Source organism: Adiantum capillus-veneris, chromosome 5, assembly GCF_014529385.1.
Source record: "Adiantum capillus-veneris isolate H3 chromosome 5, ASM1452938v2, whole genome shotgun sequence".
Lineage (NCBI taxonomy): Eukaryota > Viridiplantae > Streptophyta > Polypodiopsida > Polypodiales > Pteridaceae > Adiantum > Adiantum capillus-veneris.
This window is the reverse complement of record NC_140935.1, coordinates 111,512,970-111,533,324: the sequence shown is the minus strand read 5'-3', so window position 1 is coordinate 111,533,324 and position 20,355 is coordinate 111,512,970. Positions and strand designations below refer to the sequence as shown.

The following is a 20,355-nucleotide window of genomic DNA, read 5'->3' as shown; positions in this document are numbered from 1 at the left end:
TTTGCAGACTCTTCTTTAGCTGTAGAAGAATCACCAGAAGCTGAAACAACCAAACTTGACTCTTTCTTCTTTTCTTTAGCAATTCGCTTTTTACACTCACTAATGTAGTGACCAGGTTTCTTGCAGTAGTGACATTTACCTTTCTTCTTGGACTTGTCGGAATCACCTTTAGACTTCTCTGAAGATTGTCCTGCACTAGACTTGGAGTAATGAGCACTCTCTTTACCCTTGTTTTTGTTATGTACAACAAGAGCATGATCCATACCATCCACCTGTAAAGACTTGTTCTTACGTGATTGATCCTCCTGCAATAGCAAAGCCACTAACTCTTCAAAATGAAGAGGCTCAGGATTAGCTCGCAAAGATAGAGTCAAAGAAGTCTGAAAATTCAAATAAGATGGTGGTAGTGAATTGAGTGTTTTGGAAACCAAGTCCTTCTCTGGAATCACTTCATCAATGCTAAGCAATTTCTCTTTAAGATCCCTGATTTTTGTAAGATGCTCGACGATATCGTCACCTTCGTCCATCTGTATTTTGTCAAGTTGTTTCTTCAAAAACTCTATTCTGGCAGCATTTCTTCCTCCAAACATAGCTTGCAGAGTGTTCCAAGCATCCTCAGAAGTTCTGCAAGATCTTATATGTGGTGTGATTGTCCTCTTTATGGTTAAGGCAATCACGGCCATAGCTTGTGCATCTTTAGTATCCCATCTCTTTTGCTCTGGAGTGACTTGTGAGGGTCCTGCACCAACAGCTGCACCACGACCAGGCGTGGCAGGTGCAATGCTACCTGGACGAACTTCATCTCCAAATACATAATCCCACAATCCTTTACCAACCAAAACATTTTTGGCCATAAAAGACCAAAGAGAATAGTTGGTACCATCCAATTTGTCTTCGGATGTAAACGCACCAAAAATCTCTTTCTCCGTAGATCGAGGCTCTCCTCTCCAATCCAAGCAAAACTCTACACAAAATCTCAGCACAAAGCTAAGACAAGCTGCTTCCCAAAAGAACTGTTTACCTGAAGAAAATCTGTCAAAAAGCACACCCTCTTTATCTAAACGCCTCCGAAAAGTAACTTCTGCTACGCTGCTCAGAACAAAATTCTGAGGGCTCGAACGGCTTTGAAAGGGGGGTAAAACCCTAGGTTGATTGGTCAGAATACTCCTGGAACGTCGAGGATGCTCCCACGAGCAAATTTTCTGAAAACTGCCTGAAAACTGCGATTGCGCGCGCGGACGCGAAAACGCAAGTAGAGGTTCTGGAAATCACCTTGCTCTGATACCAATTGTTGAAGATGATGAAACAGGAAACAGAAGGAAGACAGCAACTCAGAGTAGGAAGAAGATGGAGAAGGAGAAGACACAGAGCTTGTGTACGAGATCTCTTTAGTCTCTCTCTCTCTCTCTGTATTAGAATAATAGAGTATACAAACTCAGAGCTACAAAGCTTATATGAAACCCTAAGAGATAAGGTGTCCTTTCACACCGGATGTCCAGGGGGAAAAACCCAGTGGGAGAAAAGTGCCCCTGGTGAAGCGCGTATCCACACTAACACTACTACATGTCTACAGCAGGCACGTGATTATTATGTGATTTCTTTTCAACTGGATCATCATGAATGTGTGCTTTCACTATGGCTTCCTCAAGTGTTTTAGGGTCTTGAGTCTTGACGTGCTTCTTAAGCTCTAGCGTCAGACCACAGATAAACCCACGTACTTGCTGAAAGGTGTCTAATCCTTCCAACTTGAGGATAACATCCCGATAGTGAGATATATATTCAAGTAATGATGGGTATTGGTGCATGGAACACGTGTCCCAAGCCGTCCAATTTTGATCTGCCTCATTTGTAGGCATGAATTCTTTGTGAAACATAGTTTCAAAAGCTGCCCAACTCTGTGGTATGATATTCTTCTCCTTGAGAGACATCCACCATTTATAGGCCCTGCCTTCCAGAGTTATGCTTGTTTGTAGTGCTCTGATTGCGTCCAGAGTACGTCGTAAGGCGTGAATTCCATCCCACTTGCTGAGAAAGATATTCACTACATCCTTATTGCGATCTCGGTCTTCTCCCTTAAAAGTCGATGGTTTGGTGTTTTTCAACAACTCATCCACCTCTTTTGCAGTGAGAGTGTGCAAAGCATCAGCAGATGGACCTTGTCCATGATCAGAAGGGCCTTGCCCCTGTGTAGCAACGTGCTCATGCATGCGTGTGGCAATAGGGCCCTTGGCCTCTTGCTGTGCAAGTTATATCACTACAATTTAGTGACGTTTTCATTTAAAGCTGCAAATTTCCTTCCATGACTAATATGCGTGTCTGAAGTGCACAAAATTCTTGAATATCAAGCAGTTCATATGCGTCGTCACCTGCCATAGCGTCGCGGGCACTCTCCGTGAGAGCATCCGGCCACGAGCCATCACGAGCAGGATCAGGCGTTTGATGCTCAAAATCAAAAGTCATATTAATATCTGAATCCATGGCGACATAGTGCAGTGGAAGGAATAGCAAGAAAAATACATGATGTCGAGAAGATGTCCCATAGATGTAGGATGCATCGTAACCGGTAATTATCGAGAAAGAATCCCGTAGATATCGATAATTAGCCTTGCTAATTTCGTTCGTGCTCCAAGCTTGAAGCGACCGGCAATATTGTTGGTAGTCCAAGCTGCTTGAAGCGAGCAGTAATATTGTTGGTAGTCCAAGCGTTATTAAACTGTAAATTTACCCGTTGAAGGGCACCAAGGAGATTTGACACAGTCGGCGAAAGGTTTCACAGCCAATATTTGCAGTTCTGCACCATCATGACTTTACCACCAACGTATAGTGCCTGGAACACAATCCCTCCCGCTCACGAGCAAAGGGGGAGAACCCTACGGTGGGTACCCTCCCTTAAGCTTCCAAAAAAAAAAATGATTGTCCAATAACCCTAGGTTTTGGGCGCCCACAGTATGGAAAAAACTCGACTGCAACGTTCTGTCGCGACGGGAACAAGCAGGGGAGAGATGTAGCGTGACCGGCGTTGCTCGGTGGGGCTCGGCCCTGTGTCGGATTCGCCTCAACAGGCAAGTGCAACCCTAGCCGGCTCAAACAGGCCCCGTTTCGGCGTGGTCGACTTCTGTGTGTTCTCCCCGCTAATCTCGCCTACACACGAACGTTTGGTGCATTTTCTTGTCGCCTAGCAAGCGCCCATGCCCACCTCCCACTCCCTTTGCATGTGCATGCTTAACCCAAAAGCAGTGGTCCAGGACCCACCCCTCTTGCTTAGAATAACCTTGCTCTTGATACCGGTGTGAAGACAAGGGAAGACTAGAGCCTGGAATCCACCTCCCAACCACCCACGATATAGGCTAAGCTCCTAGCTCCTTTGCCCTAGTTGAATTCCCTTTCCACATTGCCTAGTCCGGCTCTTGGCCCAGTCCAAGACTCTCTGGCCTTGCCCTTGTCCTGATAGTGTGTGTGTGTGTGTGTGTGTGTGTGTGTGTGTGTGTGTGTGTGTGAGAGAGAGAGAGAGAGAGAGAGACAGAGAGAGAGAGAGAGGTCACTCTGTGAAGACAAGTAATGAAACTAGTGATGCTCTGCATGCATATGTGTGTGTGTGTGTGTGTGTGTGTGTGTGTGTGTGTGTGTGTGTGTGTGTGTGTGTGTGTGTGTGTGAGAGAGAGAGAGAGAGAGAGAGAGAGAGAGAGAGAGAGAGAGAACCTTCTTTTGATGTACACATTTTCTTTTGTTGTTGTATATATTCGCATCATCTTCTCTTTTGTTTTTAAGAGCCTTTGTATATAATTTTATCGCTAGTATATAGTTGTGTGCTCTATGTTTTTTGTGTTTTTAGCTCTGAGAGACTTCAGAGCATGTGTGTATCTTGTCTGTATGTACATGTGTGTGTGTTTGTGAGTGGGTGATTCTTATTTGATCTACACAAATTCAGTGTGCTTAATTTTTTGAATAAATCCCTTAAGTGTATGAGGGATTCTGCCATGCCTACCATCTACTCTTACAAATGCAGGAAACAGATACCTATAGAATCTTCAAAAATGGGTGAAATTCGAGATTGCCCATTGGAGGATTTTGAGGATGCATGGAATGCCTGGGAGGGTCAGGAACCCACCACTGAGATGCTTATTCATGTTCAAGCTCTCATGGACCCATTGGCGCAATATGCTCTCAATGTGGTTATTTTGTGTTTTCTGGGCAAGATGCCTACTGGACAAGACTTCGGCCCAGTGGGTAGATTTTCTTCTTAAATGTCAGGCAGTCAAAGGTGTCTACTTTGGCGCTAGATTCCATGAAGTCTTGTTGGCAGACACCGACGCCCACAATATGTTGCTTGAATTATCCCCATTGTTTTTTGGCACTCAGATGACACATGTATTGCCTTGGGCTCTACCAAAGACTACCAAAGCCTCATTTGCCATGGATGCCTAGTATGGGTGGAAATAGTTAACTTTTCATACACTTGTCAACCCCTCTTTCATTTGCTTGCTTCTCATTTGGGGAAAGTGGTATGTCCTCCCAAACTTGATACATTTTCAAATCAGTTTTGTGTGCTTTGGGACACAAATGTTCCCACCCCTAAAGATATTATTGTTAACTCAAGGAACCCTCTCATTGAGAAACACCCTTTCAAGCTCAAATGGGAGAAATCTACAATTTCATGCTTTCACTGTGGAAAATTTGGACACATGCAATCTGAATGTCGTGAACATAATCTGCAATCTCCTCCACAAGCTGTTCCACAACTTGATGTTTCCAATGAGAAAGAGGTCTCTAACCCTAGATGAACGTTCCATTGAGGCCTCTCCCATGCCTAATACTCCACCTTTGAATGAAGGCAAAGCCAAATCTACTAGTTTCCCAAATACTCCAAGAAAGAGAAAGCTTGCAACTACACATGAGACAAAAAAAAGGGAAAGAATGTGGACTTAAGGGAAGGATCTCCTTGGGTGACCCCCAAGATGTTCCTTAAAATGGACTCACAACTTTATTCTCATAATTATGTACCTCCACCAGTGAAATCTGCGATGCAAAAACCTCTTCCTTGTAATGATAAGGGCACACTTGCAGACGCATGAAACAAGGGGGTACATTCCTACAAAGATGCAGTGATTCATGGGGCTTCTTCATTTCTTGCAGGCTTTAGTTCCTCTGATGCCGGTACGCAAGATATTGTAGTCGAGCCGCGGTCTGTTGATGTTGATGTGCCTATGGGCATGTCGACTTAGTCCCCTCCTTCCTTTTCATATCATACAATGTGTGTGGGTTATGTAAGCCTGATAAGTGGAGATTAACCTAGAATTATGTAAATACATGTAAGGCAAATATTGTTATTTTGCAAGAGCACAATAAGCATGAATTTGCAAGGCAATGCTTGTATTTTGTTGGCTACTAGATAGCATATGCTGGTTTAACACATTTTTTGAGTGTCTTGATGATGGTCTGACATGAGCTGCAAATGCAACCAGTTCTTGCATACAATGATCTAATAGGTCATTGGTTGGATGGTGGTTCATGGTATATTCAATGGGCAGATTTTTGAATTTGGTGGTGTCTATGCACCACCAAATTCATTGGATGGTCATTGGATGGTAGTTCATGTATATTCAATGGGCAGATTTATGAATTTGGTGGTGTCTATGCACATACAACCTTGGGACAACGGGCTGCTTTATGGCGTGCTATGTATTCCTATCCATGGCTCTCCAATGCTTTGCTTTGTGGTGATTTTAACAATGAGCCCGCTTTACCATAGGGCATTCACACATGTTGGATGTGGAATTGCAGGTTTGGATATATCTTATTGCATGCACACGAATGTTGGATTTGTGAAATCTTTTCCATCCAAATGTTTCTGGGTACACTTTTCTGCAGCTCATTCCTCGTATCTGGTAGTATGTCCTCAACATACAACAATATGATGAGTTTGCATGCGACATGAGCATAGACCACACCTTACTATTGTTCTTTCGCATGAGGCATTTCGTGGTATGATTCATGATGTTATTCCCCCGTTGATCATCCAAATGCATCTTGATCTTAATGTTACTTGGTATCATTTCATCATGCACGTGCAATGTCTGATTCATGATCATGCCCCTGTTCTTTCGCATGAGGCATTTCGTGATATGATTCATGATGCTATTCCCCCACTAGTTACAAACATGCATCTTGATCTTAATATTACTTGTTATCATTTCATCATGCGCGTGCAATGTCTGATTCAAGATATGGCAAGCACTATATGGTTGAGTTACGCGAGGATGTTGAGGATGTCAAACATGTTAACAAGAGCTCCAACTTTTGGCTGATACACACCCATTATCTGAATGCACATTGACAACACTTTGTCAGGATTATGTATGTCTGCAATACAATGAAAAACGCAAACTAGATAAATGGCAGAGTCGTGCTCGATATCAAGTGTTTGTGGATAAGAATTGTGCCTCTAGGTAGTTTTTTAAGCACCTACACCATTCAAGGGCCTCTCAAAACGTAAGCTTGTTGATGCCATGGCTTCACACTTTGGGGATGTATTTGCTACTCCTTCGGCTTCTGCTGAAACTCATCATGTGCGATAATTTTTGTTATCTATAGTGCATTAAATACTCTTGCCTCAAGATGCACAGCAATGGAGAGGGATTTTATTGAAAATGAATTGCACTCAATGGTAGTTGCTCTCGGCATGTTGTATGGACTAAGCAGAATTTGCCATTACCCAAACCAACGCTTTGTGAGCAATTCTCTCATTGGAGGTCAATCACTCTAATGCCGATCATATACGAAATCGTGGCCAAGCTTATTATTCATCACATCAAGGAGTCTCTTCTTACGGTATCCATTCGACTCAGTATGGCTTCATCCTTTGTTGTCAAATCATGGATAGTTTAGCTAATGTCTTAATTGAAATGGGATATGCCAAATATACAAAGCAAGATGTACTCATGATGCACGTAGATATTGAAAAGGCCTTTAATAAAGTATAGTGTGATTTCATTGCCGACACATTGCAACGCTTTGGATTCAGTCCTAAGTTAGCCAATGTTGTTTATTTCTTGTATGCACATAGTACCTCATATGGCCTTCTTGATGGGGAGTTGGCTAGCCCCTAGCCACTTGGATGCTCCGTCATTCCCAATAGATAATGTTTGAATTTGGTAGCACTGAACACCATTCCTAATGCTTCTCTTACAATAGTAGAGTAACTTTGTTTAGCCACGCTAAACCTACAACTGGCAAAGTAGGCAAGGTAGTCTGTCTTTTCATCAAGCCTGGGCAAAATAGCTCCCATCACCATTCCAGATGTATCATGCACATGAAAGATCACATCCCAATCTGGTTGACGAAGAACTAACTTCTTGCTGATCGCATCCTTCAAACACTAGAAACTTTGCTCGCATTCGTGGGCCAAAATGAACTTATTCCCTTTCTTGGTGTGCTCTCTCTCTCTCTCTCTCTCTCTCTCTCCTCACACAAATAGACCATGGCTATGCACTTTCTGAATCTTTTCAATGCTCCAACAAATAGAAGACTACCATTTGGGATGTAAACCCACACGCTTATGAATGTTGTGGGTATTGGAAAAAGCATCATGATGGCAGGGCGTTTGAGCTAGTAGGAATCCAGAATTGGAGCATTGATTTTTGGCAGGTACCCTTGCCCTTCAAATCTCATAGATTTTACATATTTTAGACTAAATTAGTGTATTTATTACCCGAAAAAACAGGTAAAATACCCAAAAACGGTTATAATACCCACCAAAGAGCAACCCTGATCCAGATACATGACATGACTCAGGAAGCCCAAGTGAGCTCTTTAAAAGTTGACACCTTGTATACTGGTAGGAAGTAGCCCTCTAAAAGTTATTCTTTTCTGACCTTCCCTTCTCTATCAGACAATATCACTTCAGTCTGCTGTGGCCCTCTGCATTTCATCATGTTAGAAAAACTCGAAACCACCGCCACAAGGGCCCAGCATTTGGGTATTCGTGAATGTCGTGCACATTTCTCAGACCTTAACTAACATCCCACGGGTACCCTCCTGCTGTTGTGTGTCCCTCTCTCATCTTCAAAGGTGGTCCTTTTTCGACCACACCATATTACTGCTCTATTTTTGAAGAATGTAGCTCTGATTTCCCTTGTGTTTTTGATTGATTCATACCTTCTTGTTCTTGTCCACCCTCACAGTCTTTCAAAGTTGCCGTGGATCCGACGCGGGGCCGGATGCCACGGCGCCTTGCCCTCCTCCTCGCATCCATGTGCCAATTGCATAAGGACTCCCGGATTCTCTCAGATATCATAGTTTTCTTGAAGGAACATCCAATCTGAGGGGAATGAGAGCATATTAAAACTTCATAGAACTAGATTATTTGTGAGGGTAGTGATGCAAAGAGGTCATAAAACTGGGAATGTAATTGCGGCCGCAAAAAGCTCACCTGTGTAACAAGTGCATACATTGGCAATGTGCTATGGCTGCACAGAACCTGCACAATGAATCTGTGAACAAGCCAACAATTTGACTCAAAAACGGTATGAAATTCATTGTCATGACTTCTTCAAGCACAAAATGACTACCTACCCTAGAATCAGTCGAACGTAAACAAGAATCTTGTCTCCCAGCAAGCAGGAATGATCAGGGAAATGCCACTAAAACCAAAACGGGTTTCAATTATAATTATGCAACACTACAAAAACGGTTTCAATTATAATCATGCAACACTACAAGTAGCATCTGAGGACACTCTTTTCTTTCTTCGTTTTTTTCCTCTGTTTTTTATAATAACCATCAGCCCGGGGGACGGTAGTAGGGATAACTTTATAGTATATACATATCTTTGTATGTACAACCAAAGATTGCTGTATACATTACACCCACAAGGGGCTATACCATGGGAACGACTTCCCCAATGGAGAAGTCAGTAACACCCATTGAGCGCAGCCCGTGAGCCTCAAACCCTCAACCTTGGGGTTACGTCACGAAGGCTCACCCAACTGAGCTGCGCTCTTTGGGTAAGGACAAACTCTTAACAACATAATACATTCCTGAAACCTCAATTCTAGAGTAACTACTTGGATTGCATCAAGAATGGGACGAAAGTCCAACCCTCCTAACGAGGTATTACAAAAGTACACACAGACAAGTAATCATTTCAAAGAAAAAGAGGTAAAATTATCTAGTATCCTGATGAGACCACCACCTAAGGTTACACTCTAAGCTTCTAAAGCTTTTTATTTAAGACACTAGCTTGTACAAGAGCTACCTAACTAATTGGGAGGGCAGGACATACCAAAGACCATAAGAATGTAGCCAGCTCAAATGCATTCTGTATCCAAGAAAATCATCATCAAATCATTAGCATAACATAACACACCGTCAAAAATAAAAAGGGTTAAAATATTTAACTTTTACAGGAATGTACCTGGAATAGTATGAAATGCAAAAGCCACAAAAGACTTTGTGGACTTCCAAACCAGAATAGTTCTTTGTATGCTTTTCTTTTGGTAGCTACAGAATCCCCAGGAACTCCTAATTTTTCGACCGCCAAGGTTGCTATGACGTGTTGTAGCTTTGTACCAACTGCCAGAACGACCTGAAATTGTGCATCCATCAATCCTCTCTCCATTACATAGCAAACATTTTTATTCACAACTATATCAAATTAAGGTAGTATAACTTTTGGCAAATGATGCAGCTTACAAAGACCATTGAAATCCATTACTGGAATCAAGAAGAAAAAACTGTTCTTTTTAGCCTGCTTTATAAGCAGAAGCCTTAACATTCGTGAGGCCCTTGCACAGCAAAACTTTTGCGACTCTAAGCTCTCAGAATTTCAGGTGATTGAGTTTTCCTCTCTCCCTTTTGCTCGATCATCAAATTCCAGTAGTCACTGAGCCCCATCTCTTTCTGCTCTCTCACATCCCTCCAACATTTTGTAGGAAACCACAGGAGACAAACTTCCCAAGAGGTCAGACTAGTGTCGTCGCATGTGCATGCTTTGAGAGACTTTTGAGACTGGTCTAGCCATCTAGACCCCAAAACCTTAAGATGTTGAAGACCTGCAAAAGATGCCCCAAACTAGACCCAAAACATTACAGTGATGGAGACCTATGATCAAGCCAATCAAGGCCTCTTGCACGTCGGCAACACTTTACCCAACAATTAGTAAGGCAAGCCTATGAAAGTGCCAACCTTGTTTTTAGTAAATCGAGTCCATTTCAAGACATTTTTTGCAATAGCTTTCTCCAAGAAACATGATGTGAGTTTTGTGCAAAAAAAAAAAGAAGAAGCATTAACATACCCAAAAAAATCCCATTGCCATATATGACATGCATGGCAAGGTCTCGAAGAGTATCTTTAGCCAGGTAAGAATATTCCTCATCTGACAAGACATATTCTCAAAAAACTCTGGCCATGGTCTGTGGAGATTAGGCTCCTAATAAAATTCACAACAACAGCTCAATGCAATATGTCCTGAGTTGTCCACCCCTCACATCACCTTTAACCATCACACTCACATGATAGATCTCATAATCCAAGGGGACTCACTAGAAATAATAAGGGGACGTCACCTACATGCATGAAATGACCCTTTTTTACCCCCTATATACGGAACCATTCTTTGTAAAATGCACCTTTTCTCCCTTTTCTAATTGTTGTCCCTTACATTCGCATGTTACCATACGGTAACCCTTCGAGAGTCTCCCAGGCTCGTAATGGGGGCCTTACAACTAAAGCACCATGGGACGCTGGCCTTGTCGAGGGTGGAGCATTTACAAGTAACCGGGCCCCTTCCTGTTTCTTGCATACGAAATAAATAACTGAAAGCAGAATTACGTGCTCCTTCGATTGTAAACAAGAGCATTTTTGACTCACCATCATAGGTACAAGTGCAATCCAGAAGTAGAAATTTAAACCTGCCCATTTCACAACTACCATGTAAGGGCACAACCTTTCTTCAATCTGATATAGCAAAGGGTAAAAGGACAAATTCATTACCGTTTAAGTTCAATAGAATACATAAGATGGTAAATCCCCAAAGAGGAACACTGAGCAACAATGAGGCCGTCAGAAGAACAGCTCCTTATGCATCAACAATGAAACAAATTTTTGAAAAAAGGCTGTACCTTATTCCCACAATCCTTGTAAAATCCTCCTCCATACAACGAGTCACGTAACGATGAAAATTATATTCTTGACTAAGATTGTGCTCCTTCACGAAATGCAGCAAGCAGTTATAGATTGTTAATAATCTCTCGCCAAATTAGGGTTTCATTAAAAACTACTTCGCAGGGTGATCATTTTATCATAATCGCAAGGACATTGCAGAGAATTGAAGTAATCGATTGTGTTGAAAATCCCACAGAAAATGACAATGGTGCAGTGTAAGTGCAGCTCATTTTTGGGCTAATTAGGACCCTCAAAAATAACATCATGGTGGTGATTGAAACTCCAGTGTATATCCAACGTGCAATGCTAAGAGTTGAAAAGGGTGTAGGGGATGAGCACAAACCGCAATAAATCCAGATCTTATTGTCAAATAATCAGCCCGAGTAACTGAGTGCAGCCCAAATTGTCTGACGAAGCATGCCTAAACATCAACAATCATCAACCATCAAAATTTACTTTTCAAGTAAGACTAATTGACCGAAATGTACTTCTCTTCCCTTACCACCCATACAAGAAACCTGTTGAACGTCCGTGGCTTTGAGGTATGATAAAGCGCAAACACAAACTGCCGTTTCAAAGGAATGTCCTTTGCAATCTCTGCATCAAACACCAGAAAAATAACTTAGCTGTGGAAAAATGTCCTGAACTAGACTCAAAATGGCTGTACAACTCCTACCAACAAAACTATCATAGGCGTCAGCATGTGCTTCCTGCTCCCAACCCTGCCATCTGTACACCTGAAGGCTACCTATTGATCATATTATGCATAGCAATCTTATGCAGCAAGAAAATTCTGAGCTTGCAACATGATCGCAAACAAAATGGGATAAAAATACGACATGAAGAAAGGGAAGAAACATATCCAAACAAAATTCGATAAATTCCTTGAGTTAAATCACAAAGAGACTCGAGAAAAATGTAAGCATGGTGATCAGTCGATTTGATCTGAAAATTTGATAATACAGCTTATTTTCATTGCATGTTGTTCATGACAGCAATAGTTAGCTTCATAGATTGTTACCTTCACTAGAGCAAGGGCCACTGTCATACAACTATATAAAATGTGTGTAATGGCCGTTACAAATAACAGTCGATGTATCTCATGAATGTCTCGTAGAGAGATAAAGGGCTCCTTTCCCTGCCAGCCAGAAAGCAAAACGTAAGAGAAACTAGTTTCAGAACCACCGACCAGACGGAACTTGAACTATCTACAGAAAGTAAACACAGAACCAGCATCAGATCAACTACACCTAATACATCTTGGTGCCTCACATGCAAAGTGAGCAGTCTTCTAACCTTGGGACAAAAATGCTCGTCAGTTGTAGAATGACCCATCACAAATCTACCAACCACATCAAGTGCCTTATTCACTTTATTGGCCTTTTGTTTACATGTTGCGAACTGTCCATCGTAGAAAGAGGAGTCTATGCAGATTCCCAAGAAGAAACTGGATAGAGAAGACATAAATAAGGATATAAACCCCAAAAGCATCAATTCTGCAGAAACAGTTCAAACAAGAATAAGTCTTTCAAGTTCAAACAAGAATAGGTCTCTTCTCTCTCTCTCTCTCTCTCTCTCTCTCTCTCTCTCTCTCTCTCTCTCTCTCTAGAGATCAGAGATGTCTCGGATTGTTCCTGCTAGAGCTGTGCAGACTTAGGGAGAACTTGCTGAGCATATCGGGGGAGGGACAGTCTCAGAGACGACTCACAGATTTCTTTACACCAGCCAGGGGAGAGCCAGAGAGGCAGTCATCACAGCAGATCTCAGAGCCCACCTACATTAGAGGTACGTGATTGACCGAGCCATTGAGCTAGGCACATCCAGACGCCCACGACCTAGAGGGGTCTCCCATCATCGACGAAGGCTGCAGCAGAAGATACAGATCACTCTCGCTCGACATGCAAGACGCCCAACCAGAGTACTGACCATGGAGGATGTTGATGAGATTCGACAGCAACCGATGAGAGATTTCATTCGAACCCACCAACCCCCCCCCCCCCCCCCCCCCCCCCCCCCCCCCCCCCCCCCCTCCTCCCCTGTATCCCATTTCAATTCCGAATCAGCTTCAGATTCATCCCCTGAGTGTTTTAGGGTTAGTTAGTTAGTTATTTGTACTTTCCGTACTCAAACATGGTATCAGATTCACCAATTGTAACTTTTTGGTCTCATAGGTCATTTTGGCCTTTTGAAGACGTTAATATAGCATTTCATTATAACATCTCTCTCTCTCTCTCTCTCTCTCTCTCTCTCTCTCTCTCTCTCTCTCTCTCTCTCTCTCTCTCTCTCTCTCTCTCTCTCTCTCTCTGTCTGTGTGTGTGTGTGTGTGAAAAAGTTATCTTCTTGAGGCCACAATAAAGATAAAATGTTCAAATTGCTGATTACATGAGAGGAAGTAACGCCAAACTATGAGCGTGCAAATGAGGACACATAAACTATTGCCAACCACTGGTGAACTCTGATACAAAGGATGTCGAAAACATGTGCATAATAGCTTGCTAAAATGGATACAAATGGATCATGAGGATTCTGTACCGGTTTTTTTTTTTTGGTGTCACAATGTCAAAGAGATTGTATGAATCAAAAGATGCATGAACAGGAGGAAACACACCATACTAGATGTTTGTGTGACTGTATGCAGGGTTAAACATAGTCTTCCACTTTGTTGATAGGGCTTGACAAGTGTCATCCCCAACACATTCCTTTCCTAGTCCATGCCTGATAAGGCTATCTGGGAGTGTCAAATTGGTCTGTCTGAGAGAAGAGATACATATTGTGGACCGTGGTCCACAGACGCTAATTTAAGGATAACCCAGAACTGCATACATGTCCAAGCAAAATGCAGACATATCATTCGATACTTCAGCGTTTGCTCTTTGCATACAAAAATCTTCTTTGGGACTAACTGTATGATGCCTCCGATACAGCATCAAAAGTAGGGAAAAGGCCATTGTAGCTAGGATTAATCAATTCATTTCAAAGCCTCGTCATTTTTCAATACTTACCGCCATGGCTGCCTTACACAATAACCATTCAGTTTAGTTTTCTTATTAGTGACGGATTTGCTCTTTGTGTAGGCTTGAGATTATGTTATTTTCTATAGACAACAAATCTCTGTGATACAGTTCCTTTACAGGTTAGACTTAGCAGCAAGTAGACGTACCTTCTTTCATTTTCTCTAGACTCGCATACAAAGGTTTCCTCCTGGTCTTCAAGAGCCGCTGAAAAGAAAGATGTGAGGCATGCAAACGTGAGTGCACAATGCAGATACGAAGAGAAAAATGCAGTATTGTACAAATGCTTCCTGCATTGTTCACCCATGATGCATGCTTTGTATGGGGAGTACTTACACGGCTCAAAAAGTGGATGAAGTTCTCCCCGAGAAGCGAGATGAGAACAAAGGCGGCAGTAACGGAGGCGACCACCCAGGTGGGAGTCAACGGTAAGGTCGACTCCTCATCAGGGTCGCCAACTGAAGCCATAGTCCAAGAAGATGGTAGGCTGCAAGGAGGACAACAACCCAAATCCAAGTGATTACGCTGTGTGCAAACCTAGATGCATTTGAAGCTGGCAAGCTCTGGGAGCTGGCTTTCATAAAGAAGCATCCGAAAGATGCCCAACTCATAAGATGGAGAGAGATACGGGCGGCAAGGGCTGCCATTAAAGCTTGTTGGAGAGTGGGGACTATTGAATAGAAAATCTCTGCCGTCTCTCCCTCCCTCTTTCTACGTCTTGAGTGTCCATGTGTGCGCGCTCCACTCACAAAACAATACACAGACTTTTCTCCTCGCCCCGATCGTCCAGGAGCATACAAGGGTGAGTTGTCCACCGTCACGTTTGCAATGCGCACATGGAATATGCACAATTCTGCTTTTATATAAGGTGAAACCGTGAAGCTGGCCTTTGTCTTCTTCAAAAGTTATTGCACATTTCTGTTTTTCTTTTCCAACATCTTCAAAAGAGGCCTTGAAATTGGAAAATGTTATGATTTTTGGCCTGGTAAAACACGCCCTTAAGGAGACATAGGCATATTCCTATGTTTCTCTAAGACGTTAAAACGATTTCTTCTTCTTCTTCTTGTAGGACAAAGGGAGTCTTGGATTTGTTGACATAATGCTAATAGCAACACCAAACAAATTCATCTCCAAATGGATCTTTGCACTCTAAGACTTGGCCATTCTACTCTTCATATACAATCGGTAACTGAGAATTGACGAGCAAACAAGATAGCCTCCTCCCCCATGTTGGAGGCATGGTGGGAAAAGTTAGGCACATTCATAGTAGAGAGAGTGGACACAATTGGAACACACAGAAAGATGAAAAGAAGTAAATGGGCCATGTTGAGGGCCTTTGTCATCTTTCTTCAACATTCTCTCCTCTTCTTGGTTGCAAGGAGTTCATTTAATCACGTCTTCAAGAGAAAGGATTGGGTCCTTCTCTAAGACTAAGGGTTCTTTTTCATAAGATTTGGTTTGCCATGTATGAAACCCGGAGCCATTGAACGTCCTAATGAGGTGTGTGTGAAGAGAGGGGTCTTGGGAAGGACTTTTTGGTAGAGTCTAATTTTGTAGATGGCCAAGGATTTAAGAGATTAAGCAATAGCTGAGGTCTCAAATCTTTCAAAGCATGACTTGGGAAAAAGAAGAATGACGCTTGAGTGAGAAATCAGTTTTACTTAGGAGAAAGAGACCGCGCTCCGATAGCAATAGTTGTGGAGTAAGATGATTCGATTGATTAAATTAATTGGTTGTAGCCTTGTCGCTTTATAGAACTGGCAAAAGCCTTGATAATTTCAAGGGCAAGAGGGGAGATGCTACCGATAATCAATATATGGGTTGCCTAGGGAAAAAGGTTGAGATATGGCATTGATTTCCCTAATCAGGACTACATGTAGGATTCGATGGACTTTAAGTTTGAGCTGTTATCACTACATGCAAGCTTCAATGTACTTTATGTTATCACTGGAATGAGTAGGAGTCGATTGGGACTTTGATGAACTTTAAGTCTGAGTTGTTATCACTACCCGAGTAGGAGTCGATTGGGCGCTCTTGTCAATAGTTAAAATATTCAAAAGTAGCAAGTTTGGAATTGAATGTATGGTGGGCCAACCACAAAGAAATTCGATGATGGAAGCACTTAGGGTGCTCTTGCATCTTCAACCCTTGAAGGCTAAGTAAACGAGCCTTTGCAAATATGAGTTAGAGGTGCTACGATGATGCCCACTAGAGTAGAGAGATCTCTTGCCCTTGCCTTTAGCTTTGAGCAGTATCACACAGTTGTTAGGAAATAAGACGTAGCTAAATAGATAATTGAGTAGATTACTTAATGGAGAGAGACAGATTTATATACACGAGATTATAGAGTAGAGAGAGAGAGAGAGAGTACACACGATATACGTGGTTCACCCAATGTGGGCTACATCCACGGGAAAGCAGCCACTCAATGGCTTTAGTACTTCAAAACAAGAAGTAGTTTACAAAGGGATTATACCCTTAATGGAGCTCCCGCCTTGCTTCACTCTCACCATCTCACACTCACCTTGTTGCATCAACTTCACACTATGAAATGTGTGTAGAAATGGCCTCCTTTTATAGGCCAAAAGGGTTGCCCTCTCTTATGAGAGACAACCATGTGTAGCCACCCTTGTGCGAATAAGTCCAAATCAAACCCTCCAATCCGCCCATGTGTGGTCGCCCTTGAGAAGACAAGTCCGCTTTTGAATTCGGCCACCGGCCATTGACTACCGGCCATCGGCCAACCGACCGGTTGTTTTTCGACCACTTTCCGGCCGCCGTCCGGCCATAATATTCCGACGAAAAAAGGATATTCCGGCCATTAAAGTTGCCCCTGATTCTTGTCCGTGAAAATTTTGGTTTCCGGTGAGTGATTTTCCTTCACGCACGATGGCTTCTCCTCATAATGGGAGCCTTACAAATGTGCGCTTTTACCACAGAAAATTACAAGGGTAAAGCAGGCTCCATACTTAACAATCTCCCACTTCGAGACTGATCTGCAAACCAAACCTGTGACTGCTTTCCATTATGGCTTCTTATCCTTGAATGCCGATTGAAGATGAGCAAAAGCTCAACTTCTCCTTGTTGACCACCTTTGTAAACATGTCTGCACGATTTTCACTTGTATGCACCTTTCCTAGCTTTAGTTGTCCCTCTTCCAAAAGAGTGCGTATGAAGTGATATCTCACCTCAATGTGCTTTGTCCTTGAATGAAAGGCTGAGTTCTTCGCAAGATGGATAGCGCTTTGGCTATCACTGTACAAGACACAATTGTCTTGTTTGAATCCAAGCTCTTCTAAGAATCTATGAAGCCACAGAATTTCTTTGCTTGCCTCCATCATTGCTACATACTCTGCTTCTGTGGTAGAAAGTGAAACCACTTTCTGCAGCTTTGAAGCCCAGCTTACTGCTTCATCTGCCATTGTTGCGGGCTTCTTCGCAAGACCGCCTAGTGGCAAATAGAGGTCCTTCTGGTAGAGATAGTCTTCAATCTGCATCTTCCAATGTTGGTAGTTTTTGTCGTGGAACTTTTCAATCTTGAGCTTCTCTTCCTCCGCCATAACTCCCACTCAATTCAAGGAATCCTTTCTTTGAGATAATTAAGCTACGAGCAAACCTTGCTCTGATACCAGTTGTTAGGAAATAAGACATAGCTAAATAGATAATTGAGTAGATTACTTAATGGAGAGAGACAGATTTATATACACGAGATTATAGAGGAGAGAGAGAGAGAGAGTACACACGATATACGTGGTTCACCCAATGTGGGCTACGTCCACGGGAATACAACCACTCAATGGCTTTAGTACTTCAAAATAAGAAGTAGTTTACAAAGGGATTATACCCTTAATGGAGCTCCCGCCTTGCTTCACTCTCACCACCTCACACTCACCTTGTTGCATCAACTTCACACTATGAAATGTGTGTAGAAATGGCCTCCTTTTATAGGCCAAAAGGGCTGCCCTCTCTTATGAGAGACAACCATGTGTAGCCGCCCTTGTGCGAATAAGTCCAAATCGGACCCTCCAATCCGCCCATGTGTGGCCGCCCTTGAGAAGACAAGTCCGCTTTTGAATTCGGCCACCGGCCATTGAATTTGGCCACCGGCCACCGGCCATTGACTTCCGACCACCGGCCATCGGCCATTGACTACCGGCCACCGGCCAACCGACCGGTTGTTTTCCGACCACTTTCCGGCCGCCGGCCGGCCATAATATTATGGCAAAAAAGAATATTCCGGCGAAAAAAAAAAGTCTCGGGGGCCTCCGCCTCCGAGGCCTTTAAAGTTGCCCCTGATTCTTGTCCGTGAAAATTTTGGTTTCCGGTGAGTGATTTTCCTTCACGCACGATGGCTTCTCCTCATAATGGGGGCCTTACAAAGGTGCGCTTTTACCACAGAAAATTACAAGGATAAATCAGGCTCCATACTTAACAATCTCCCACTTCGAGACTGATCTGCAAACCAAACCTGTGACTGCTTTCCATTATGGCTTCTTATCCTTGAATGCCGATTGAAGATGAGCAAAATCTCAACTTCTCCTTGTTGACCACCTTTGTAAACATGTCTGCAGGATTTTCACTTGTATGCACCTTTCCTAGCTTTAGTTGTCCCTCTTCCAAAAGAGTGCGTATGAAGTGATATCTCACCTCAATGTGCTTTGTCCTTGAATGAAAGGCCGAGTTCTTCGCAAGATGGATAGCGCTTTGGCTATCACTGTACAAGACACAATTGTCTTGTTTGAATCCAAGCTCTTCTAAGAATCTGTGAAGCCACAGAATTTCTTTGCTTGCCTCCGTCATTGCTACATACTCTGCTTCCGTGGTAGAAAGTGAAACCACTTTCTGCAGCTTTGAAGCCCAGCTTACTGCTGTGCCTCCAACCATGAACACATAGCCATTAGTGCTCCTTCGAGTATCTTTGTCACCTGCCATATCTGCATCAGCATACCCTTCTAGAAAAATATCAGTTCCTCCAAAATACAAAGCATTTGTTGTTGTCCCTTTTAGATACCTAAGTATCCACTTCACAGCTTGCCAATGCTCTTTACCTGGGTTGTCCATGAACCTACTCACAACTCCCACTGCATGTGCAATGTCTGGCCTTGTCCAGACCATAGCATACATTAGAGAACCTACCGCTGCAGCATATGGAACTTTAGACATATAGGCTATCTCCTCTTGTGTCTTTGGACACATATCCTTCGTTAGTTTAAAATGAACAGCCAAAGGTGTAGAAACTGGTTTTGCATTTTGCATTGCAAACCTTTCTAGTACCTTCATGATGTAATCTTCTTGAGATAGCTTTATTGTCTTCTTCGTCCTGTCCCTTGATATTTTCATACCAAGTATCCTCGTTGCAGCACCTAAATCTTTCATTGAAAAAGATTTGGGCAGCTCCTCTTTTAGGTCTTTGATGTCCTGCATGTTAGCACTTGCAATCAACATGTCATCAACATACAACATTAGGATGATGAATTTCCCATCTCCCAAATTCTCCGTGTAGACGCAGTGATCCGAGTTGCATCTTGTGAATCCATGATCCAACATCCATCGATCAAACTTCAAGTACCATTGTCTTGATGCTTGCTTTCAACCATACAAGCTCTTCTTTAATCTGCAAACCATTTTCTCCTTACCTTTTACTTCATACCCCTTTGGTTGAAGCATGTAGATTTCCTCCTCTAAGTCACCGTGAGGGAATGCCGTATTTACATCCATTTGCTCGAGATTTAGATCATGAGCAGCCACAAGGCTTAAGAAAAGCCTAATTGAGTCCATTTTTACAACAGGAGAAAATATTTCATTGAAGTCAATACCTTTCTTTTGAGAAAAACCTTTTACCACAAGCCTAGACTTGTACCTTTTCTTCCCACCTTCTTCTTCCTTTAGCTTGTACACCCATTTGTTTTGAAGTGCCCGCTTACCTTTAGGCAACTCAACCAACTCCCATGTTTGGTTGCGATGTAGTGAGTCCATCTTCACTTGCATGCTCTTCGTCCATTCTTCTTTGGATTCATGTTGCATAGCTTCTTCATATGATTCCGGCTCTCCAGAATCTGAGATCAAGAGATGGTTGAAGGAAGGAACAAACCTTTCTGGAGGTCTACTTGCTCTTGTAGATCTTCGGGGAATAGGTTGAGGCTCCTCATTTGGTTGACGTTGTTGCACATTGTCACTGTTTGCA

General features: G+C 42.7%; 1 protein-coding gene across 1 annotated transcript; it reads right to left on the bottom strand.

Moving 5' to 3' along the window:
* Positions 1 to 7,474: 7,474 nt before the first annotated feature.
* Positions 7,475 to 15,004, bottom strand: LOC147457914 (MLO-like protein 14). The gene is made up of 15 exons (XM_086512692.1): positions 14,508 to 15,004; positions 14,321 to 14,378; positions 12,457 to 12,656; positions 12,182 to 12,298; positions 11,837 to 11,897; positions 11,663 to 11,757; positions 11,504 to 11,581; positions 11,118 to 11,203; positions 10,990 to 11,039; positions 10,867 to 10,907; positions 9,413 to 9,583; positions 9,281 to 9,316; positions 8,572 to 8,639; positions 8,429 to 8,489; positions 7,475 to 8,317 (listed from the first exon to the last, which is right to left on the bottom strand). The coding sequence occupies exons 1-15, from the start codon at positions 14,637 to 14,639 to the stop codon at positions 8,093 to 8,095; spliced, it is 1,479 nt and encodes a 492-aa protein (XP_086368818.1). The 5' UTR covers positions 14,640 to 15,004; the 3' UTR covers positions 7,475 to 8,092.
* Positions 15,005 to 20,355: the final 5,351 nt, after the last annotated feature.

Bases quoted from the DNA above. Each gene is read 5' to 3' on its own strand.
- LOC147457914 (XM_086512692.1), bottom strand. From the start codon at position 14,639: ATGGCTTCAGTTGGCGACCCTGATGAGGAGTCGACCTTACCGTTGACT. The intron at 11,898-12,181 runs GTAACAATCTAT...GGTAGCCTTCAG, and splicing joins TGGCCCTTGCTCTAGTGAAG to GTGTACAGATGGCAGGGTTG. The intron at 11,582-11,662 runs GTAAGGGAAGAG...GTTGATGTTTAG, and splicing joins ACAGGTTTCTTGTATGGGTG to GCATGCTTCGTCAGACAATT.